General features: G+C 48.5%; 1 protein-coding gene across 3 annotated transcripts in view; it reads left to right on the top strand.

Annotated features, from left to right (window-relative positions):
- Positions 1 to 21426, top strand: part of ROBO4 (roundabout guidance receptor 4) — a 303902-nt gene that overhangs the window by 164850 nt on the left and 117626 nt on the right. For all 3 annotated transcript variants that reach the window (XM_063943751.1, XM_063943752.1, XM_063943753.1), the window contains exons 9-13: positions 2265 to 2377; positions 6369 to 6540; positions 6849 to 7031; positions 8156 to 8198; positions 15428 to 15567. In XM_063943751.1, the coding sequence (XP_063799821.1) occupies positions 2265 to 2377; positions 6369 to 6540; positions 6849 to 7031; positions 8156 to 8198; positions 15428 to 15567 (651 nt within the window). The remainder of the gene's footprint in view (positions 1 to 2264; positions 2378 to 6368; positions 6541 to 6848; positions 7032 to 8155; positions 8199 to 15427; positions 15568 to 21426) is intronic.

Raw genomic sequence — 21426 nt, 5'->3', positions numbered from 1 at the left:
ATCACGATGTGTACGCATTTTCTGTGGCTATTACTCGTGCGTGCACAGTGCGATTTGAAAATGTTGCATTCCTTACTGAATGAGGTCCTACGTGTGCGCTATAGAAATAACATAATAATAGATTCAAATGTCACACAGATTAACCCCTTAATTACAGTCATACCTACGCCCCAGCACCGAGAGACAGCAATACTATCCACTATCCACCTTATATTCTTTATCTAATGCTTCTAAAATAAAATAAATAATTAAATCAGTCTGCTATTTCATTAACATTTCTCCATATAGCGCCAGCGTACTCTCCAGTGCTTTACAGTTGGGAACAAAGGCAATAATTACACAAGACTGAATATTAACTAGTAGACGTAGAGGCAGGAGGGCGCTCCTCACAAGATACAATATAAACGCCCTAGCTTAATCTCAGCCATATCATCTTACTATAAACTTCGGTTAGCAAGCAATAGGAATAATAACTGACGCCTGATGAAGCCAATGCATTTGGTGGTGAATGGGATAAATGTTGATATGTTTTCCCCTTACCTGCGGTCCTTGGGGGTCATTCCGAGTTGATCACTCGCTAGCAGTTTTTAGCAGCCGTGCAAATGCATAGTCGCCGCCCACCGGGGGGAGTGTATTTTCGCTTTGCAGAAGTGCGAACGCCAGTGCAGCAAGAGCGCCTGCAAAATCTTTTTGTGCAAAACAGGACCAGCCCTGTAGTTACTCTTCGTGTGCGTTGATTCTAACGACTGAGGGACGGCTTTTGACGTCACACACCCGCGCAGCGTTCACCCAGCCACGCCTGCGTTTTTTCCGACACGCCTGCGTTTTTCTAAGCACTCCCTGAAAACGGTCGGTTGCCACCCAGAAACGCCCACTTCATGTCAATCTTCCTGCGTTCGGCCGTGTGACTGAAAGCTTCGCTAGAACCTGTGCTAAACCACAATGCTCTTTGTACCCATACGTTGCGCGTGCATACGCATGCGCAGATTAGCCGGTTTTTTTCACTGATCGCTACGCAGCAAACAACGGCAGCTAGCAATCAACTCGGAATGACCCCCTTTGTTCAGGGATGGGTGTACATACATGCAATGACCACTAGGTGGCATACAATGTACGCAGAACAATATAATGCAGGTACAGTATGCTCTAGGACGGTGGCTAGTAAAAAAATTCAGTAACAATACTATGATAAAAATGTATCTTTGCACAGACATAAAATAGTAACATAACCGTCCTAATGTGATTTTATGCCCTTAATTACAGGAGTTATCTGAGATGTGACTTTACTCACTATGGGGGTCATTCTGAGTTGATCGCTCGCTAGCAGTTTTTAGCAGCCGTGCAAACGCTATGCCGCCTCCCACTGGGAGTGTATCTTAGCTTAGCAGAAGTGCAAACGAAAGGATCGCAGAGCGACGGCAATTTTTTTTTTGTGCAGTTCTAAAGTAGCTCAAAACCTACTAGGCGCTTGTGATGACCTCAGACTGTTCAGTTCCTGTTTTGACGTCACAAACACGCCCTGCGTTTTTCCTGGCACGCCTGCGTTTTTCCTGGCACGCCTGCGTTTTTTCGAACACTCCCTGAAAACGGTCAGTTGACACCCAGAAACGCCCACTTCATGTCAATCACTCTGCGGCAACGAGTGCGACTGAAATGCATCGCTAGACCCTGTGTGAAACTACATCGGCCGTTGTGAAAGTATGCCGTGCGTGCGCATTGCACCGCATACGCATGCGCAGAACTGCCGTTTTTTTTTGCTTAATCGCTGCACAGCGAACGAATGCAGCTAGCGATCAACTCGGAATGACTCCCTATATACTGTGTTTTCTGATTATATATCTTTTCCACTGGGTCTCAGCCTCTTCACGCAGGTGTCCCAAATACACACATCCTCAAGCTATCTGTATCGGAGCACAAATGGGATAGGCCTCTAGTTACATAACTAGTACGTGCCATTATCTTTCAGCATAAAAGGAATTTCCACCTTCAGATTTCTTTCATATACAGTATTTTCTTATACTTGTTTTCTCTGTGCTTTTCAGTCATGTGTAGATACTATCAGACCGCTTTTGTATTTGTGTTGCCCTGCATTGCTCTCTGTAATGTATAAAACTACATGTAGTAGTGAGTCGGTGTGTGCCTGATGATAGCAAAACATGGCTACAAACCACAGAATGAAGCTAGACAGGAAAAGAGACGGTTAATGCTATGTGTTGCCAGGCTTCTGCTACCTGCATTCATATCATTGTCTCCGCTTCTTCTAGTTCCCGGCTACGCTCCTCGGGATGTCAATGTCACCATGGCTGGCAGTGGGAACGGGACGTTGATTGTGAGCTGGGAGCCTCCTACACAGAACGCGGACATTAAGGCTTATAAAGTGAGTCTCTGCTCCCACCATGGGGGTAATTCAGAGTTGATCACAGCAGCAAATTTGTTAGCAGTTGGGTAAAACCATGTGTACTGCAGGGTGGGAGTGGGGGGGGGCAAATGTAACATGTGCAGAGAGAGTTAGATTTGGGTGGGGTGTGTTCAGTTTGAAATCTAAATTGCAGTGTAAAAATAAAGCAGCCAGTATTTACCGTGCACAGAAACAAAAATAACCCACCTAAATATAACTCTCTCTGCACATGTTACATCTGCCCCACCTGCAGTGCACATGGTTTTGCCCAACTGCTAACAAATTTGCTGCTGCGATCAGGTCTGAATTACCCCCAACGTGTTGTCTGATAGATTTGTGTTACTTTATACAGTATGTTCCTACAATTTACATTATACGTCTTCCCTGGCTGCCGTTATCCCGGAGCATGAATTCCTGCTTGCACTTTCCTATGAAGAGACAACAGAATATAAACACCCGCACACCCCAATCTGGCATTCTCCTCTCATCCGCAGATCTTTCATTTATGTATAAAATTCAGAACGTATTATAAATTCTAATGACACTTTATTATGATCAGACTCCGTGGCACCAGTCAGTCACCCGTAGCAGGTGAATATTTATTAATTAGGAATTAGCATATACTTACCTTGAAGCACCAGCGGAGAACAGGGCGTGTAATGATGTCAGTCTGTGCTGGGTGAGTCTCTGAGACGCGGGAGGCTGATGGGTCCGGGTAGTAGAAGGACAGAGCCACGTCACCACCCGCGCTCCCATTATCCTTAATGAGTGACGCCTGAATATCAGTCCTGTATAACTTACCTGCTGATTTCAGTGACCTCTACAGATAATCACACAGTAGTCATTCTAATAATGTCTTAAATCAAATTTATTTTCAAAGAATGTCCGTTTTTTTGTTTTTTTCCAATATCTAATTTTGTCAGAAACCCAAAACAATCCGCTTAGATTGAATATGTACAATAAAATACAATTTACAATGTAACCGAGTCATTCCGCTGCTCCCTGTAAGTGGGTTTATTTACTAAGCGCCGTGATTATGCCTGAATTTTAAAAGGGCAATTCTTTTTTTAGCCCGGTTTTGCTAGTAAAATCTTTGCCCCTTTAAGTTTCGGGCAAACTGCATACACGATTGGGAGCCTTGAGTTTCAGAACCTTATGCATAGTAAGTAAATCCCCATGTGTCTTATGGCCCCACGCCTACTGGTCAGGTTGTCCTTATTTCAGGTTGTCAAAGCCCCTCCCCCTCTAACTTATCATTTGCATTCACCTGGGCCATGACAACCAGTGTTAGTGATATTAGCCGCATTAAGTCAACTTCTGCAGAGTTTGGACGCAGAGAAACATTGGCCCTCATTCCGAGTTGATCGCTCGCTAGCTACTTTTAGCAGCCGTGCAAGCGCGTAGTCGCCGCCCACGGGGGAGTGTATTTTAGCTTAAAAAGTGTGTGAACGCCTGTGCAGCCGCGCAGGACGAAAACGTTTTTTGCAGTTTCTGAGTAGGTCTGAACTTACTCAGCCGCTGCGATCACATCAGCCTGTACGGTCCCGGAATTGACGTCAGACGCCCGCCCTGCAAATGCCTGGACACGCCTGCGTTTTCCCTACCACTCCCAGAAAACGGTCAGTTGACACCCACAAACGCCTTCTACCTGTCAATATCCTTGCGATCGGCTGTGCGAATGGATTCGTCTCTAGTAGCATTGCACAGCAACGATGCTGTTTTTACCCGTACGACGCGCCTGCGCATTGCGGTGCATATGCATGCGCAGTAGTAACCTGATCGCTGCTCTGCGAAAAACGGCAGCGTGTAATCAACTCGGAATGAGGGCCATTAGGTCTTGTTCACTTATCTGTCTGTCGCCCCTTCCCATTAGATTGTTAGCTCTTCAGTACTGTCCTTTGTACAGCGCTGCGAAAAACTTGTGGCGCCTTATAAATAAAATGTAATAATAATAATAATAATAACGTACATATATTGGAGCTGTCCGTTAAACGCCATTATCATTATGGGGTGGGGTGAGTGGGTAAAAGCTTACGCTGGCTTGGACTGTTACCCTTATAAATCGGGGAAACACCACGTTGGTCTGAGTGCACCATAATTAGTGTTTCTCAGATGTGACTACAACAGATGCACATTAGAGGTATACTGTACATCATCTAACCATGCTCCCTAGGGCGGTCACCCCGCCACGTAGTGTCGTTCCTTTGCAGGATCCGAAAGACAGCTGTTCCCACTCTCTGTTTATTAAAGCGCCATCACGTCACATCTGCTGCACTCCATCTTATTAGGCTTTGCGTCTTAGAATTAAACATTCTGAACTTTCGTGCTGATAAGGGTGAATATAATCCTGATTGCGTTTGGGAATCCTCTCCCATCTTACTGCGTGTATTCTGGGACATCACTGCGCCTAATGGAACCATGTTTGCTTAACCCTCAGCACGCTGTCAGCATCAATCAGCCATGTTCTATTAGGAAGATTCTGCATGTTGGAATAGCCACTGTGATCAGATCATTTCATTGTTTATTGTTTAGTGCGCCATCTTTAAATGCAGCGTCTTAATATATATTTTGCTGAACCGCAAATTTATGAGTTTTGCCTAAGGGTGTTTGAATAATGTAAATGCTCCATTTGCATCTAATTAAATATTAACTTCTATATACTCTAGGACCATTTGGTTGAGCAATTGTGTACAGGAGTAGTTTTAAAATAGTTGTGTGTCTGTACAGTATGCCACACACCATGACGGTCCCTAGGGGGAGCTAGGGGTGAGTTACAGGATTACAGTATATTTAGGCTTCTACTATTGCACCTAGAAAATCCTGCAAACTGAATGCTCCTTCTGCAAGTAACAGAGGTGCGTGTCCTAATTACTACTTAGATATCATCACGTCTCTATGCTGGAGTCCAGATATAATCACACAGCGCAGAGAAGGGATCATTTCCGAGACTCCTGTAGGCAGGCCCGGATTAAGCCTTGGTGGAGCCCGGGGCACCTAAAACAGGGGGGCCCCGATGGAAAGTGGGGGATGTATATTAGATTGTGCATACCTCCCAACATGTCCCATTCCAGGAGGGACAAAATGCTCTCTACCTGGACTACCCTCTTAATATATGATTGGTGTCACCTGTGTTGAACTATTTAATTGATAAGAAAGGTGTTTCAACACAGGTGATTGCAATCATAAATTGAGAAGGAAGTCCAGGTAGAGAGCATGTTATCCCTCCTGGAATGGGTCATGTTGGGAGGTATAGATTATGTATATTACATTTAAACCAATGGTGTATATTAGTTTTAAACTAATAGTTTAATAATGCCCGGGTACTGTTTATACAGTAGCTCCACCTAATTGAAAGACAACTATTTTATACAAATGTCTTGTAGTGGATCAAAGACCACCTTAAAATACACATAGAAAAATAAAATAATGTATCTTGTCACATGCAAAAATAGCAGCAGCCTCTGTACTACTTACACACTGGGACAGGACTCAGGAGGACTCTCTGTGTGTGTCTCTACGTCTAGACCCAAATGGTTTAGTTGCATAAAAGGTTAACCAGGACTCAGACACCCAGGCAGGGAGGAGGAGGAGTTGGGGTCCCTGGGTCACTTACAGCTCTCTCCCCCCTCCTATCTCTCCTCTGGTCGGAAAGCTCCGTTGGTAGTTCATGAAACATGATATTCCTGTGTCTCTGCCTGCACTGCATACTGTCCTTCTCACATTCTGGCTCTCGCATTAAGAGGGAAAGCAGGGGGGCCCATGACAAAGGGGGGCCCGGGGTACAATATGCCCTGCACCCCCCCTTAATCTGGCTATGCCTGTAGGGATTTATGCTACATTACCTCTCTATTCTAGAATCCAGAGATCTTCTCTTTATATATAATCCTGCAACTGTCCTGAGCAGCCGTACTCCGCATTAGCATCTGTAATCCACTCTTATAATATGGTTGTATCTCCCTGTGGTCCTTAGGTTTGGTGCTTTGGAAATGAGACCCTTTATGAAGCCAACTGGACAGTGGATGGAGCGACCAGGAGCCTGGAGATTCCTATGCTGCCTGCGGGTATCAAGTACCAAGTTCAAGTGGCAGCAATCTACGATGCTGGGATGGGAAGGCCGAGTAATCCCAAATACGTCTTTATAGGTGAGACTAGGGCTAGTTGTAATGGTGCTGACCTCTGATCAGCCAGCTACAGGAAAGCGGGATAGCTCCCCCTTCTGGTGGAGAACTAGAATACAATCTGCTGATATTGCTCCTGTTCTGTCGCCATCCATGTGGTCATGGAGCTGTACGCCCTTCTGCAGATTTTTAACCCATTATAAGGTGGTTAGATACTCGTGGCGCTGGGCAAGTGTTCAAGTATCGCATACTATTATGTCTTCCCTTACGTCCTCCGACATTCTCCCTGCCTATCGCGCCTGCTTCTCATCAGTTAAATCGTTGTCTTCCAGAACCTTCGGATGTGCGGAAAGAAACTCGGGAAGACAAGATTCCTCTGGATCTGATCCTTCAAGTTATAAAACACCCGGCTTTCATAGCGTCGGTGGGTGCGGCGATATGGATCATTCTGATGGTGACAGTGGTCTACCTGTGTCGGCGGCACTCAAAGCATTACAGCACCAAGAAGCACAGTGGTGAGACCTCACGGCGCTGTACTGTGATGTCACTTTCCAGCCTTCATTCTCTTCTTTCTATGAGTGCGTCCGAGTCACCTCCGACCAACTCAGACAGCATTACATACCGCCCCTGGAGAGAGATAAAGCAGACAGAGATAAAGTACCCAGCCAATCAGGCTGTGGGAGAGATGTACTAAGCTTTGGAATGAGATAAAGTGGAGAGAGATAAAGTACCCTGCCAATCAGCTCCTAACTGTCACTTTACAGGTTGTGGGAGAGATGTACTAAGCTTTGGAATGAGATAAAGTGGCGAGAGATAAAGTACCCTGCCAATCAGCTCCTAACTGTCACTTTGCAGGTTGTGGGAGAGATGTACTAAGCTTTGGAATGAAATAAAGTGGAGAGAGAGATAAAGTACCAACCAACCAGCTCCTGTCATTTTTAAAACACAGCCTGTAACATGGCAGTTAATAGCTGATTGTCTGGTACTTTATCTCTCTCCACACTTTATTTTTCTTCAAGGTTTTAGTAAATAGACCCCTGTGTTTGATAAATGACAATCAGGAGCTGGTTGGCTGGTACTTTATCTCTCTCCACTTTATTTTTCTCCAAGGTTTTAGTAAATAGACCCCTGTGTTTGATAAATGACAGGAGCTGGTTGGCTGGTACTTTAGCTCTCTCCACTTTAGAACTCTCCAACTCTTAGGGGGTAATTCCAAGTTGATCGCAGCAGGAAATTTGTTAGCAGTTGGGCAAAACCATGTGCACTGCAGGGGAGGCAGATATAACATGTGCAGAGAGAGTTAGATTTGGGTGTGGTGAGTTCAATCTGCAATCTAAATTGCAGTGGTAAAATAAAGCAGCCAGTATTTACCCTGCACAGAAATAAAATAACCCACCCAAATCTAACTCTTTCTGCACATGTTATATCTGCCTCCCCTGCAGTGCACATGGTTTTGCCCAATTGCTATCATAATCCTGCTGCAATCAACTTGGAATTACCCCCTTAGTACATAGACCCCCATACCTGTAACTTTACAGATGAATGTTACGAGATCTCAACCAACAGTGCAAATATTTACGGTAATTTACTTCCTACATACAATTTGCTCCTTACATGTAATTATTCTCTATTATTTCAGGCCTCTATCGGTTTGCAAGTGAAGACACCATCATTAAACACAGGTAGGAGAGCAGCACTGTGTTCCTGTCTGTGTTCTGGCTGGCTCAGGGGTCTTGTTTCACCACTGCGAGCAGAAGTCCGTCCAGCGGTCATGTGACTGAGCCCCAGACGGATCGTGCTAGCATACAGCTGGCGGGGCCGTACCGGGCTGCGCATCTCACAGACGCTGTCAGCTTGGCGGGTGCAACCATCAGCAATTGGGAATGAAGGGACAACAGCTGTAGCTCTATAACATGATTATGTATTACCCGTCACTGGATAAACATGCACAGGTGTAGCCAGGTAGTTCTACCTGACGCAGCATTTGTTTCACACAGCAGGTAAGTGGCTGTCGATGTGCAGTTACCTAATGCAGCGTTCACTACTTATCTCCCGTCTGAATTAGTAGGGAGGCCTTGAAAGAGGGGGGGGGGGGGGGGTCACTTAAATCTGTGCCCTGTATATTCATGAATACTTTGCTGAGGTGTACAGTGATACCGTCATGTCACGGAAACAGGTCTTGGTTTGGTGCGCGGCCTGTGGTGGATGCGCTTGGCTGGCCGGATCGCTGCTCATCTTAAACGTCTGTCCTGCCGTTATCAAAAGCAGTTGGCGATGAATGTCAGCTGCTGATGTGCTCATGAAACGTAGAAATCAGATCACAGGGGCTGATTCAGGTTGGAGCGCAATAAGCGATCCAACTGCAAAAATTGCAAAAAGGATGCGGCGCAGTGCCCGTCTTGCGAAAGCGCCCGCATTTTCTGCAGGTGCCCCCAGAAAATGCAAATGCACCTGCCTGTCATTCAGAGATGAAGAGTTGCAGGGGCGGGGGCGGGGAAACGGGAGGGCTGCATCATCTAAACGGGGGGGGCAAGGTGTGGGTGTGATCGCGGAGGCTGTGTGACATCACACACGGCCGCAGCGATCAGAAAGATGGCGGTGACAGTATGGCTGATATGAGGCGCAGTGTAATGGCTGTAAGGGGAAGCGGCGGTCTACCTGCTCTGGCCTGGCGGGCAATTACAATGAAATGGAGAACATTACACACGTGAGAGATCTTATTACCTTACTTAGTGAACCACCCTCGTATTTGTTGGTGCTTGAGGAGCTGTGTGCCCATCACCGTTTTGTGCCCACAGTTTCCAGTGCTCTTCCCTTGGGGTGTGATAGAGTTCCTCCGGTCCTCCGATGGCTGGAGCATGGGTTTATGTATCACCGTCTGTCTCTTCCACAGTGACCACCAGCATCTCTCACATGGAGGTAAAGGCAAGCACAGGAGGTGGGGGAAGGGTTGGCGCCGTCTCTGGGTGCTGGCAGGTGTATACAGACCTCCGCTTGGTTTGGTGCTCCGCCCTGAAGGCTTCAGAGCCAGGAGCGGGGGATGGGTGGTGCTGCTCTGTATGTCAACCTTTAGGCTGGTTATCTAATTAATCTTGGCACAGGCTTTGCACTGTCCACATGTCCAGTCTATTCCCTTATATTGGCCATATGGGGGTAATTCCGAGTTTATCGCTCGCTAGCAGTTTTTAGCAGCCATGCAAACGCTATGACGCCGCCCACTGGGAGTGTATTTTAGCTTAGCAGAAGTGCGAATGAAAGGATCGCAGAGCGGCTACAAAATTATTTTGTGCAGAGTAGCTTCAGACCTACTCAGCGCTTGCGATCACTTCAGACTGTTCAATTCCTGTTTTGACGTCACGAACACGCCCTGCGTTCAGCCAGCCACGCCTGCGTTTTTCCGAACACTCCCTGAAAACGGTCAGTTGACACCCAGAAACGCCCCCTTCATGTCAATCACTCTGCGCCCAGCAGTGCGACTGAAATGCATCGCTAGACCTTGTGTGAAACTACATCGTTCGTTGTAATAGTACGACGCGTGTGCGCATTGCGCCGCATACGCATGCGCAGAAGAGCCATTTTTTTTATTAATCGCACCACAGCGAACATTTTCAACTAGCGATCAACTCGGAATGACCCCCATGATCCCCAGTAGTCGTCACTACCAGGCACCTCATAACGCGATAGGAACAATTGTACAGTACTGCGGGCTGCACTTCGTGGTGAACTCGCTGTGCGTGTCAGATGATAGCAGGTCATAATTCAATGGTAAAAAAAAAAAACAAGTAAAGGAATTTGTTTGTGGCAGCGTCATTTAACTGCTATAAAATCTCATTATGTTTCAGCAATGTCTCCGCTTAATAAGGCTCATTTGCGTTTGTCCTTCACATCCAGCTATAAATTGCAGCCCCAGGACGTAGAGTGCAGTGTGCACTTTATATGACACTTCCCCCGGTGCTGAATTTCAGCTGTGATATGTAATGTCACCGGCGGCTTCTCTCCCGCACCGCTGCTCTCTTCATCATCCCTTCAGCACATTCCCAGTTATGAAGCAGGTTGCACAGAGAACTATATTAAGTATGAATTAAATCACATCCCTAATAGGGAATATGTCTTTGTGACTGACTCTGCAAGCAGAGCAAATATATATTGCGTTGTATGGCGTGTGTGACATGGCAGCAGTGGTTAACGCCTACTCATATTTTATCCATTTACTTAAAGGGGTTCTCCAGCTGAATTAAAATCCCTTCCCACCCTACACCTTGTTATGTTCTTCTACGTAATTCTTCTTTCTCTGTCTTCCAATCTGAGAACACTGCTGCCACTGTGTGGGTTGAAGTTGGGCACACGTCGGGGATAACAATTCCTCACCTCTCTAATTCCTCATCAGATCTTTCCTCTATTAGCAAGTGATCAAGAAGATTGGAGATCTTTTAGTAGGCCAGTTCTGGCTACACCTCATGGCCCCTGCTTCCTTTCTAAATGAAATATAGAGGAGGAGGGGCCTCATTATGCCAGCGTTTGTTAACGCCAGTTTCCAATATGGTGACTATGCTCCAGAGCCAGCAAACAAACAGACAAAAACACCAACCCACCCTGAGAGTATCAGGAGGGGCATAGTTGTGGCTCTCCCAGAGTTGTTAACAGAACTGGTAGGTATTAGGGTGGTCATTCCGAGTTGATCGCACGTAGCAACTTTTTGCTGCTGCTGCGATCATTAGTCCACGCCTATGGGGGAGTGTATTTTAGCTTAGCAGAGCTGCGATCGTTTGTGCAGCCCTGCTAAGCTAAAAAAATTTCAAGCATAACAAGACCAGCCCTGGACATACTTACCCTGTGCGACGATCTCAGAGATGCTGGGGCCGGCTTTGACGTCAGACATCCGCCCTCCGTTCTCCTGGACACGCCTGCGTTTTCTTCACCACTCCCCGAAAACGGCAGCCAACGGTCCGGTGACTCCCAGGAATGCCTTCTTTCTGTCAATCTTCTTGTGATCGTCTCTGCGACCGCTTTCTTCGTTGTGCGCAACGTAACCCGGCGACCCCTGTCGCTGGGCAATGACGCGCATGCGCAGTGTGGCCGCCACGCATGCGCATTCCGGACCCATTCGCACCGCAGCGACAAACCGCTGCGTGCGATCGGGTCGGAATAACCACCATGGTCAGGTAGCACCATTTCTTAAAGCTGATGCTACTACGGACATGAGAGCTCTTTGGGGATCTGTCCAATGTTACTATTTAATTATTTGTGTATGCCAAATTCTTTACATTCTTTTGTTCTTATTTATATTTGCAACAAATTATTTTATTCTTTCCAGATGTCATTTTTTCTCAGGTTTAATCCATTTCTTTCCCTGGTTTCAAATGTAAGCTGCAAGGAGAAAAATATGTTGCCTATCTTATGTCTCAATTCGGACTTTCAAACTTGTTTCATGCACCAAGCGAATCATTACTTACCTGTGTATTTGTATTGTGGAGCTGGTGCATGGATCTCACCATTTTGGATCTTGTGAGCTGACCGCATCTCCCCCAGTCGGAGTGCTCCTTGCCACAGGTGACTCTGGCAGCCAATCTGTGACCTGCAGCTTCTGTATAAACCTTTCCTTTTCATTAGTTCACTGCCAGAGCAATACATCATTGCTGTAATCTTGCTCCTTTTTAGCAGCAAGTCTGCATTTCCTAGTGGTATCTCTAAGCCTCAGTATTCCAATCCACATATTACCTGTTATTTTTGTCTCTCAAGCCAGTATTGCTTCCAGCTGCTTTTCAATAATTACAAGTGTCCACTGTTCTCAGGTTATTAACTCTGTTGGAATCGGCTCCTGAAATCTACAGTCTTGTTTGTAATCCTGCATCTCAGTACTGCTGTGACTCTCTCCTGATTGTGCTTCTATCTGAGTTCTTCACCTAGTCTACTACTGAGTATTGTGTCACTGATTTCAAGCACTACAGGGCTCTGCCCATATCTGCTAATAACCTGCATTTTACATTTGGAATAGTGCACCCTTTGCTTCCTCCAGATCTCCTGAATCTCAGTGTGCAGTTAACCTTCATTTGCCTGACAGCAACTTATTCATCTGATTCATGTGCAAGTTCCAGTCTTCTACTAAATGCTCATTCTAAAGGACATTATCATCTCAGTCTTGTGCTGCTAGCACATACAGTAGTTTCCCTGATTTTATTTACTTTTTGTGTGTATTTCCTCAGCTTCCTACCACACTGCTAGCACTAATATACAAATGCAGTCTTCTAGTGTCCTGAGGTTACTACATTACTAGTCCCTGTCCGTCATCCAGCATAGCCCGTCCCAGCCCAGCATCCAGCGCTGACTGTTCCTGCCTGGCATCCTGTCCGTAATTTGGTTCCTGGTCGTAATTTGGTTCCAGCCGTAATCCAGTTCTTGTCTGTCATTCAGTTCCCAGCATCACTGGTTCCAGCCGGTATCAAGCATCTCCAGTAACAGCATGGTCATCTTACTTGTCTCAGCCCTAGAATCATCTCCAGTAGCAGCATCATTAAAATACTTTGCCATTCTCACTTCAAACCTGCTTGGGTGACTCAGGGGGGTATTCAATCAAGTGCTATTTTTTTGACTGGGATTTTTTTTTTTAGATAACTATGTTAAGTGGCTGTCACACGTTTCTTCCCCACTGGAGAAACGTCTTGACTCTTCCTTTCTCCAGAGGCCTCAAAAAATGTGAGAAGCTTCTGATCGAGTTCCCTTCACCCGATGAAAGTGAGCTAATGTGAGATGCCGATTTCAAGATATTTCAGTCTGCTCACCATGTTGCTGCTTTCAACTGAGCATATTTCAAAGGCAATATTGCTGTACGTGTTGTAGTACCAGGGAAGGGAATGGTACTGGCTAGTGTTGGGGGTGCCCATGCTGTACGTGTTGTAGTACTGGGGAAGGGAATGGTGTTGGTGGTGCCCATGCTGTATGTGTTGTAGTACTGGGGAAGGGAATGGTGCTTGTTAGTGTTACAGGTGCCCATGCTGTATGTGTTGTAGTACCGGGGAAGGGAATGGTGCTTGTTAGTGTTACAGGTGCCCATGCTGTGTGTGTTGTAGTACCAGGGAAGGGAATGGTACTGGCTAGTGTTGGGGGTGCCCATGCTGTACGTGTTGTAGTACTGGGGAAGGGAATGGTGTTGGTGGTGCCCATGCTGTATGTGTTGTAGTACTGGGGAAGGGAATGGTGCTTGTTAGTGTTACAGGTGCCCATGCTGTATGTGTTGTAGTACTGGGGAAGGGAATGGTGCTTGTTAGTGTTACAGGTGCCCATGCTGTATGTGTTGTAGTACCGGGGAAGGGAATGGTGCTTGTTAGTGTTACAGGTGCCCATGCTGTGTGTGTTGTAGTACCAGGAAAGGGAATTGGTGCTGGTTGGTGTTGGGGGTGCTCATGGTGTACGTGTTGTAGTACCGGGGAAGGGAATGGTACTGGCTAGTGTTGGGTGTGCTGGGGAAGGATGTGCTGTACGTGTTGTAGTGTTGGGTGTGCTGTATGGGTTGTAGTGCTGGGGAAGGGTTTGATATTGGGGGTGCCCACACTGAACATGTTGTAGTACCGGAGAAAGGAATGGTGTTGGGGGTGCCTATGCTGTACATGTTGTAGTACCGGGGAAGGGAATGGTGCTTGTTAGTGTTGGGGACGCCTATGCTGTACGTGTTGTAGTACCGGGGAAGGGAATGGTGCTGGTTGGTATTGGGGACGCCCATGCTGTATGTGTTGTGGTACCGGGGAAGGGAATGGTGCTGGTTAGTGTTGGGGGTGCCCATGCTGTATGTGTTGTAGTACCGGGGAAGGGAATGGTGCTGGTTACTGTTGGGGGTGCCCATTCTGTACGTGTTGTAGTACCAGGGAAGGGTATGGTGTTGGTACCCATGCTGTATGTTTTGTAGTACCGGGGAAGGGAATGGTGCTGGTTGGTGTTCGGGACGTCCATGCTGTACGTGTTGTAGTACCAGGGAAAGGAATGGTGCTGGTTAGTGTTGGGGACGCCCATGCTGTATGTGTTGTAGTACTGGGGAAGGGAATGGTGCTGGTTAGTGTTGGGGACGTCCATGCTGTACATGTTGTAGTACCGGGAAAGGGGCGGTGCTGGTTAGTGTTGTGGGTGCCCATGCTGTACGTGTTGTAGTACTGGGGAAGGGAATGGTGCTGGTTAGTGTTGGGGACGTCCATGCTGTACGTGTTGTAGTACCGGGAAAGGGAATGGTGCTGGTTAGTGTTGGGGACGCCCATGCTGTATGTGTTGTGGTACCGGTGAAGGGAATGGTGCTGGTTAGTGTTGGGGACGCCCATGCTGTACGTGTTGTAGTACCGGGGAAGGGAATGGTGCTTGTTAGTGTTGGGGACGCCCATGCTGTACGTGTTGTAGTACCGGGGAAGGGAATGGTGCTGGTTAGTGTTGGGGACACCCATGCTGTACGTGTTGTAGTACCGGGGAAGGGAATGGTGCTTGTTAGCGTTGGGGACGCCCATGCTGTACGTGTTGTAGTACCGGGGAAGGGAATGGTGCTGGTTAGTGCTGGGGACGCCCATGCTGTACGTGTTGTAGTACTGGGGAAGGGAATGGTGCTTGCTAGTGTTGGGGACGCCCATGCTGTACGTGTTGTAGTACCGGGGAAGGGAATGGTGCTTGTTAGCGTTGGGGACGCCAGTGCTATATGTGTTATAGTACCAGGGAGGGGAGTTCACCTGGTTAATGTTGCGGGTGCCAGTCACCTGCAGGCTACCACAGGTAAACCTCATCTCTTCCTTTTTGTAAATCAGAAATTGAACAGATGTACATTGGAGATCTACAGTGTTTTTAGAATTTACTAATTACACTGCAAGATATCCAGACATCCTGGAGTGTAGGAAGGGCTGGATGCACCCCTGGTTTAGATGATTATCATTTATTCCCACAGGATGGACACAAGTGACTCCCCGTGGCTCTCAAACACCTGGAAATCGGCATCGTGTTCTAGAGACTACAGCAGCACAACCAGCATGAACAGCCAATTACTGTGGATGGAAAACAAGGACACCGCCGACTTCCATAAATCTAGTATGTTCTAAATAGCACTACACTATTAGTGTATGATACACAAGGGGTGAGAATGTATGTATAGGCAGATACCCTTATCTCTGCCAACCTCTGGCATCACTAGTCATCAAAGATAATAGTGATTTTCATTATGTTCTCCCCTCCTTTATTTTGGTCTTTGTCTCTAAAGTTTATTGTAGACATCACACTGATCACAAGTAACCATGCATCAGCCCTGCATCCAAGACTTCCTCATGCAATATCAGCCCTGTAGTGTAATCATTGCTGGGCCTGAGGAGGGGGAGGAGCCTAATTCCTGTCAGAGTATGTAGTGTAGTCAGTGCTGGGCCTGAGGAGGGGGAGGAGCCTAATTCCTGTCAGAGCGTGTAGTGTAGTCAGTGCAGGGCCTGAGGAGGAGGAGGAGCCTGATTCCTGTCAGAGCATGTAGTGTAGTCAGTGCTGGGCCTGAGGAGGGGAAGGAGCCTAATTCCTGTCAGAGCGTGTAGTGTAGTCAGTGCTGGGCCTGAGGAGGAGGAGCCTAATTCCTGTCAGAGCATGTAGTGTAGTCAGTGCTGGGCCTAAGGAGACAGAGGGGCCTAATTCCTGTCAGAGCATGTAGTGTAGTCAGTGCTGGGCCTAAGGAGGTGGAGGGGCCTAATTCCTGTCAGTGTGTGTAGTGTAATCATTGCTGGGCCTGAGGAGGAGGAGCGGCCTAATTCCTGTCAGAGTGTGTAGTGTAGTCAGTGCGGGGCCTGTGGAGGAGGAGCCTAATTCCTGTCACAGTGTGTAGTGTAGTCAGTGCTGGGCCTGAGGAGGAGGAGCCTGATTCCTGTCAGACTGTGTAGTGTAGTCAGTGTGAGGCCCAAGAAGGAGGAGCCTGATTCCGGTCAGAGCGTGTAGTGTAGTCAGTGCGGGGCCTGAGGAGGGGGAGCCTTATTCCTGTCAGACTGTGTAGTCAGTGCTGGGCCTGAGGAGGAGGAGCCTGATTCCGGTCAGAGCGTGTAGTGTAGTCAGTGCGGGGCCTGAGGAGGAGGAGCCTGATTCGGGTCAGAGCGTGTAGTGTAGTTTGTGCTGGGCCTGTGGAGGAGGAGCCTAATTCCTGTCAGACTGTGTAGTGTAGTCAGTGCAGGGCCTGAGGAGGAGGAGCCTTATCCCAGTCAGAGCATGTAGTGTAGTGTAGTCAGTGCTGGGCCTGCGGAGGGGGAGGAGCCTAATTCCTGTCAGAGTCTGTAGTGTAGTCAATGCTGGGACTGAGAACGAGGGCAGTGTTCACCCACCTTAATTCAAGTCAACCTCACACAGTGCAAATGTATGAACCCGGTCTTCTGTAGTTAGTGTAGCTAAATGTCCTTCACCCTTATAGCAATGGTTTTATTATTGAGCGAGACCGGGCAAGCACCTCAGCTCTGTCACTGTTCCAGACCATTGCGATTTGGAGACATTTTTCATACTGAAAAAAAGTCTTTTAGAACACAGGAAATTGAGGATTTAATAAGGCGCTCATAACTTTATTGTGATTACATAAACCTTTTCTTTAAGCTAGCTTATCACTAAATTAAACCACACCACACACTGAAATAAAGACACGGACACAGTAGCTGGAGTTAAAGGTCAGACGATGTTTATTAATCGCTGACCAACTCTTTAAACTATAATTGTGATCGAATTAGAATTGATTTTGAATATAGATTTAAATTTAGTTTGGAGGATGGCAAACAGAAAGTCACTGCCAAACACCAGCACCGTCACCTAGATGAAAACCACCAAACCAAGGAGGGGAGTACACATACCCCGCCTCCTTCCCGCATAACCCGCATTGTGCTGGCCTTACCCCTCTTTCTCTGGCAAACGTTCGGTTCCCGCAGGGGAACGTCTAAATGTCCAACCGCAAGAAAAGGACACACCTGCCGTCCTTCTAAAGAGGGAGCCCCACAATGACCACTTATGCCTGTGTGACAGCTGGTTGGCAGCGACTTCCCGCCACCAAGGTTTACCAAACCGCCACCGCCATCCGCAACCACAACATTAACCAACTAAGGAAACTAAATAGCCCTACCGAAAAAGACCAAAAATATCCTCCAGGAAAAACTGCACTCCCTCCGGAGAAAGATGAACCCCATCGTCCTTGTAAAACTGCCTGTTCCTTAGCACCAGTAGAGGATGCTTGATTGCCACTCCACCTATGGCCTTAACAAAAAGAGACACCGCCGAATTCACCTTTTTGCGTGCTTTCTCCAGCGCCGAGAAACGCACCGCACCACGCCAATGGAATCGGGGCACCATCTCCGACCAAACAATGCAGACTCCTGGCCAGTGACACCGGATCGCCACCAAATCCGCCTTAACGGACAGAATCAAATCTATGCCCTTAACTCGACCTAGATCATTACCACCCAAATGAATGACGATACAACTAGGGCGACCCCAGCGGCGCTACCGAGAAAAAAGGACCCGCAACAAATCACCCCATAACATACCTCGCACACCTAACCATCTCAATTGCCTGGACCCAAAAAACCTCAGTCGCCCTAGATGCCATGGGATGCTTTGCCGCCCAAAAAATATAGGAATGACCAACCAGCCATACTTGGTCCCCAAACTTGATGACAGCTGCAAAAGAAAATATCCTAACATCAGATTATGAACATAATCCATACATTAAGCACAACGTAACAAAATTGAACCCAAGTGAAGGAGAAAAATCAAAAAACCTCCCGTGGACCTTGATAGAACAGCCAATTGAAATTAGGCCCCCTCGGAGGAAAAAATTTAAAAATTCACTTCACACCCTCGATTCCTGAACGGTAAGCGTTCAAAAACCGACGAGTAAACACGTTTTTGGGTTAGCGCAACAGGCGCACCTATAACTTATCTAAACGGACATAGGACTTATAGGAGGCCGACTTCCAACGGCCCAGCTCCCTAATAGCCGCAGGTGATGAACCTGTAGCCGCCGCATGGGTAGCCGCCCCAATCCGAAAGGAATGGTTACCGAAGTCCGCCTCCTGCAAGCCCAACGCCGCTAAACATTTCTTGAACACAGAAGCAAATTGAAACTTTGTCAGAGGGTCAACCTGCGTGTGCACCAGCAGCTGGGTGCCCCCCGGAGGCCTCAACCGCACATACTCTTGCGTCAACCTTAGCGGGCAAACACCCGATTCCTCCTGAGCCTCCAAGGACAACCAGCGCCCCCGACCTGTTTGATCTGTCTTGGATCGCACAATCCTACAGAGTAACAGGCCCTCCTGCAATCGCACATTTTCGTAAAGCAAACCCGACTCCCGAGACGCCTTGCTGCATGCCACCAACTCGCTCACCCGGAAAGCCCCGAAAAAGGCCAGGGCATACGCACAGCTAAACAACGCGACCTCGAATTCCGAGGACGCAATTTGAGGCAGCACCCGCAGTAAATTCGTTAGAAGCTGCAATGTTATGGGCCTACGTGAGTCCGCAGGCGCCGGGCGCAACCTGGCCCGACCTTTCAGCGCTCTGGAAAGGACAAACGACCCCGTGGGGTCCGTCATCCCGTGGAGCCGCGAGTGAAAAGAAATGCCCGCAAGGGCAGTTGCCATGGCCGCTTTTGACCTACCGCTTTGGTAACGTTCCCAAACAAAGGTCAACAGGGCGTCGGCCGAGGACTCACCTGCTACCCCGTACCTACTCTGAAAGACCGACCAATCCCGCCAGGCTGCATCATACGCTCGGAGAGTGGAGGGAGCCAGAGCACACCTGGCTAAAGCGGTTAACCCGACTCGACCATCTGCCAGACAGAAGGTGGGCACTGTAACCCCTCCGCCGCCGCTCCCGGAACCAACGTCCTGAATTTGTCAAACCGGAACCGGGACAATGCATCCGCAATTCCATTGTCAACTCCAGGCACGTGGCGGGCCCTGAAATTAATATTGCGTTGCAAGCAAACCAACACTAGATGCCGTAGCAGCCTCAGCGCCTGCGGCGAGGAGGAACGCTGATTATTAATCGCATGTACCACCCCCAAGTTGTCGCAAAGAAACAAGATGTCCTTATTTGCGAACTGGCCGGCCCATAATTCAAGCGCCACTATGATCGGGAACAATTCCAGCAAAAGAAGGTTCTTGGTAAACCCACGCGTTACCCAAGAGGCCGGCCAAGCCGCAGCGCACTATGCGCCCGCAAAAAACGCGCCAAAACCTCGACTGCCTGAGGCATCCGTGAACAATTGCAGCTGCTTACTGGAACAACAAGGCGCGGGCCACAAAACTTCCTTGTTGAAGGACACCAGTAAAGAGACCCAGATCCGCAAATCATCTCTGATCTTGCGGGAAAGGTACACGGTGTGATTCTGCCGGACCGTCCCCGCCGTGGCCCGCTCGAGTTTGCGACAGAAAATCCTACCCATGGGGATAATCCGGCACGCAAAATCGAGAGAGCCCAGCAAGGACTGCACGTGCTTAATCCGAACCCTGCGTTTGCCTAAACAGTCAGTAATTAAACCCAACAGCTTACGCACTTTATCCTCGGGCAGGCGACAGCAACCCCCCACCGTGTCAATTTCGATACCTAAATAGCTAAGACACGTGCAAGGACCCTCGCATTTGTCTTGCGCGACAGGCACCCCTAAAGCGCTGAATAATGCCCTGGCCACCGACAGAATGTCCCCACAGACCGAACTGTCCCCCGGCCCCACAAAGAGAAAGTCGTCCAGGTAGTGAGCCACCCCCGGTTGGCCGGAGGCGGTCTGGACGCACCAGTGCAAAAATGTGCTAAAACACTCAAAGTAGGCACAGGAGACAGAGCAACCCATGGGGAGACACCGATCCACGTAAAATTCTCCCCCTAGTTTGAAACCAAGAAACCGCAAGGAATCTGGGTGCAGCGGGAGTAGGCGACAGGCCGACTCCACGTCCAATTTTGCCAACAGACCCCCCGGACCACAATCCTGCACCAAGCGCAGCGCGTCATCAAAAGACTGATAACGTACCCTGCACTTTGCCTCCGGAATAGCGTCGTTGACCGACGCACCCGGAGGGTGTGACAAGTGCTGTATTAAGCGAAACTTGCCCGCGGCCTTCTTGGGCACCACCCCTACTGGGGAAATGCACAAGGAGAGCAGCGGGGGAAAGGCGTAGGGCCCAGCCATGCGCCCCAGGCCAATCTCCCCGTCCACTTTCCGCTGGACCTCCTGCGGGAATTCGCGAGCCGATCTCAAATTCCGGCGCGCCACCACATGCACCGAATCCGAAATGGGTAAACGAAAACCGTGCCGAAAGCCCTCCAAGAGGAACGACGACGACGCCTCATCGGGGTACAAGCTAAGCCAGCGCTGCAATTCGGGAACTAGAATCGGGGAGAAGGCCTTACTTGCCAACTCCCCCGGCCTCGGCGGAAGTGGCGGGCTTACCGCTTGCCGCCGAGGTGCAATCCTTGGCCGGGTGACTTGCCCCGCACAGCTTACATGCGTGGCGAAAACGACAACTCGCTCCTTTGACGCATTTGCCGTCATTATAGGCAAAGCACTTGCCTTTCCCTAACAAGCGGGACCCCGCAGCCCCGGCCGCCCCGGGCTTCTTGACCGTGACGTCCGGGGTGGGCTTGACCTGCTGCGTGACCTCCAACCACACCTCGACATCCTTAAAACCCGCGGGCAGGATGGGGTTACCATCCTGATTGCGACGGAACTTCTCGTCGTAATCCCGCCAAGCGTAACCCTTGGATTTTAAGTACATGTCGTGTACCAAAAACAAATATTTAACTAAGTTGGCATACTCTGAGGGACGCGATTCCGTGTAGCAAGCCGTGAAAACCAAAAAACCACGCAACCACTGGTGAAAATTGCGAAACGCATTTTCCCCAATACCACCCGGCTTCTTGGCTGCGTCAAAACCCTGTCGCATATTCCTC

Source organism: Pseudophryne corroboree, chromosome 10, assembly GCF_028390025.1.
Source record: "Pseudophryne corroboree isolate aPseCor3 chromosome 10, aPseCor3.hap2, whole genome shotgun sequence".
NCBI lineage: Eukaryota > Metazoa > Chordata > Amphibia > Anura > Myobatrachidae > Pseudophryne > Pseudophryne corroboree.
Note: the sequence above shows the minus strand (reverse complement) of the source record. Positions and strands in the feature narration are given on the sequence as shown.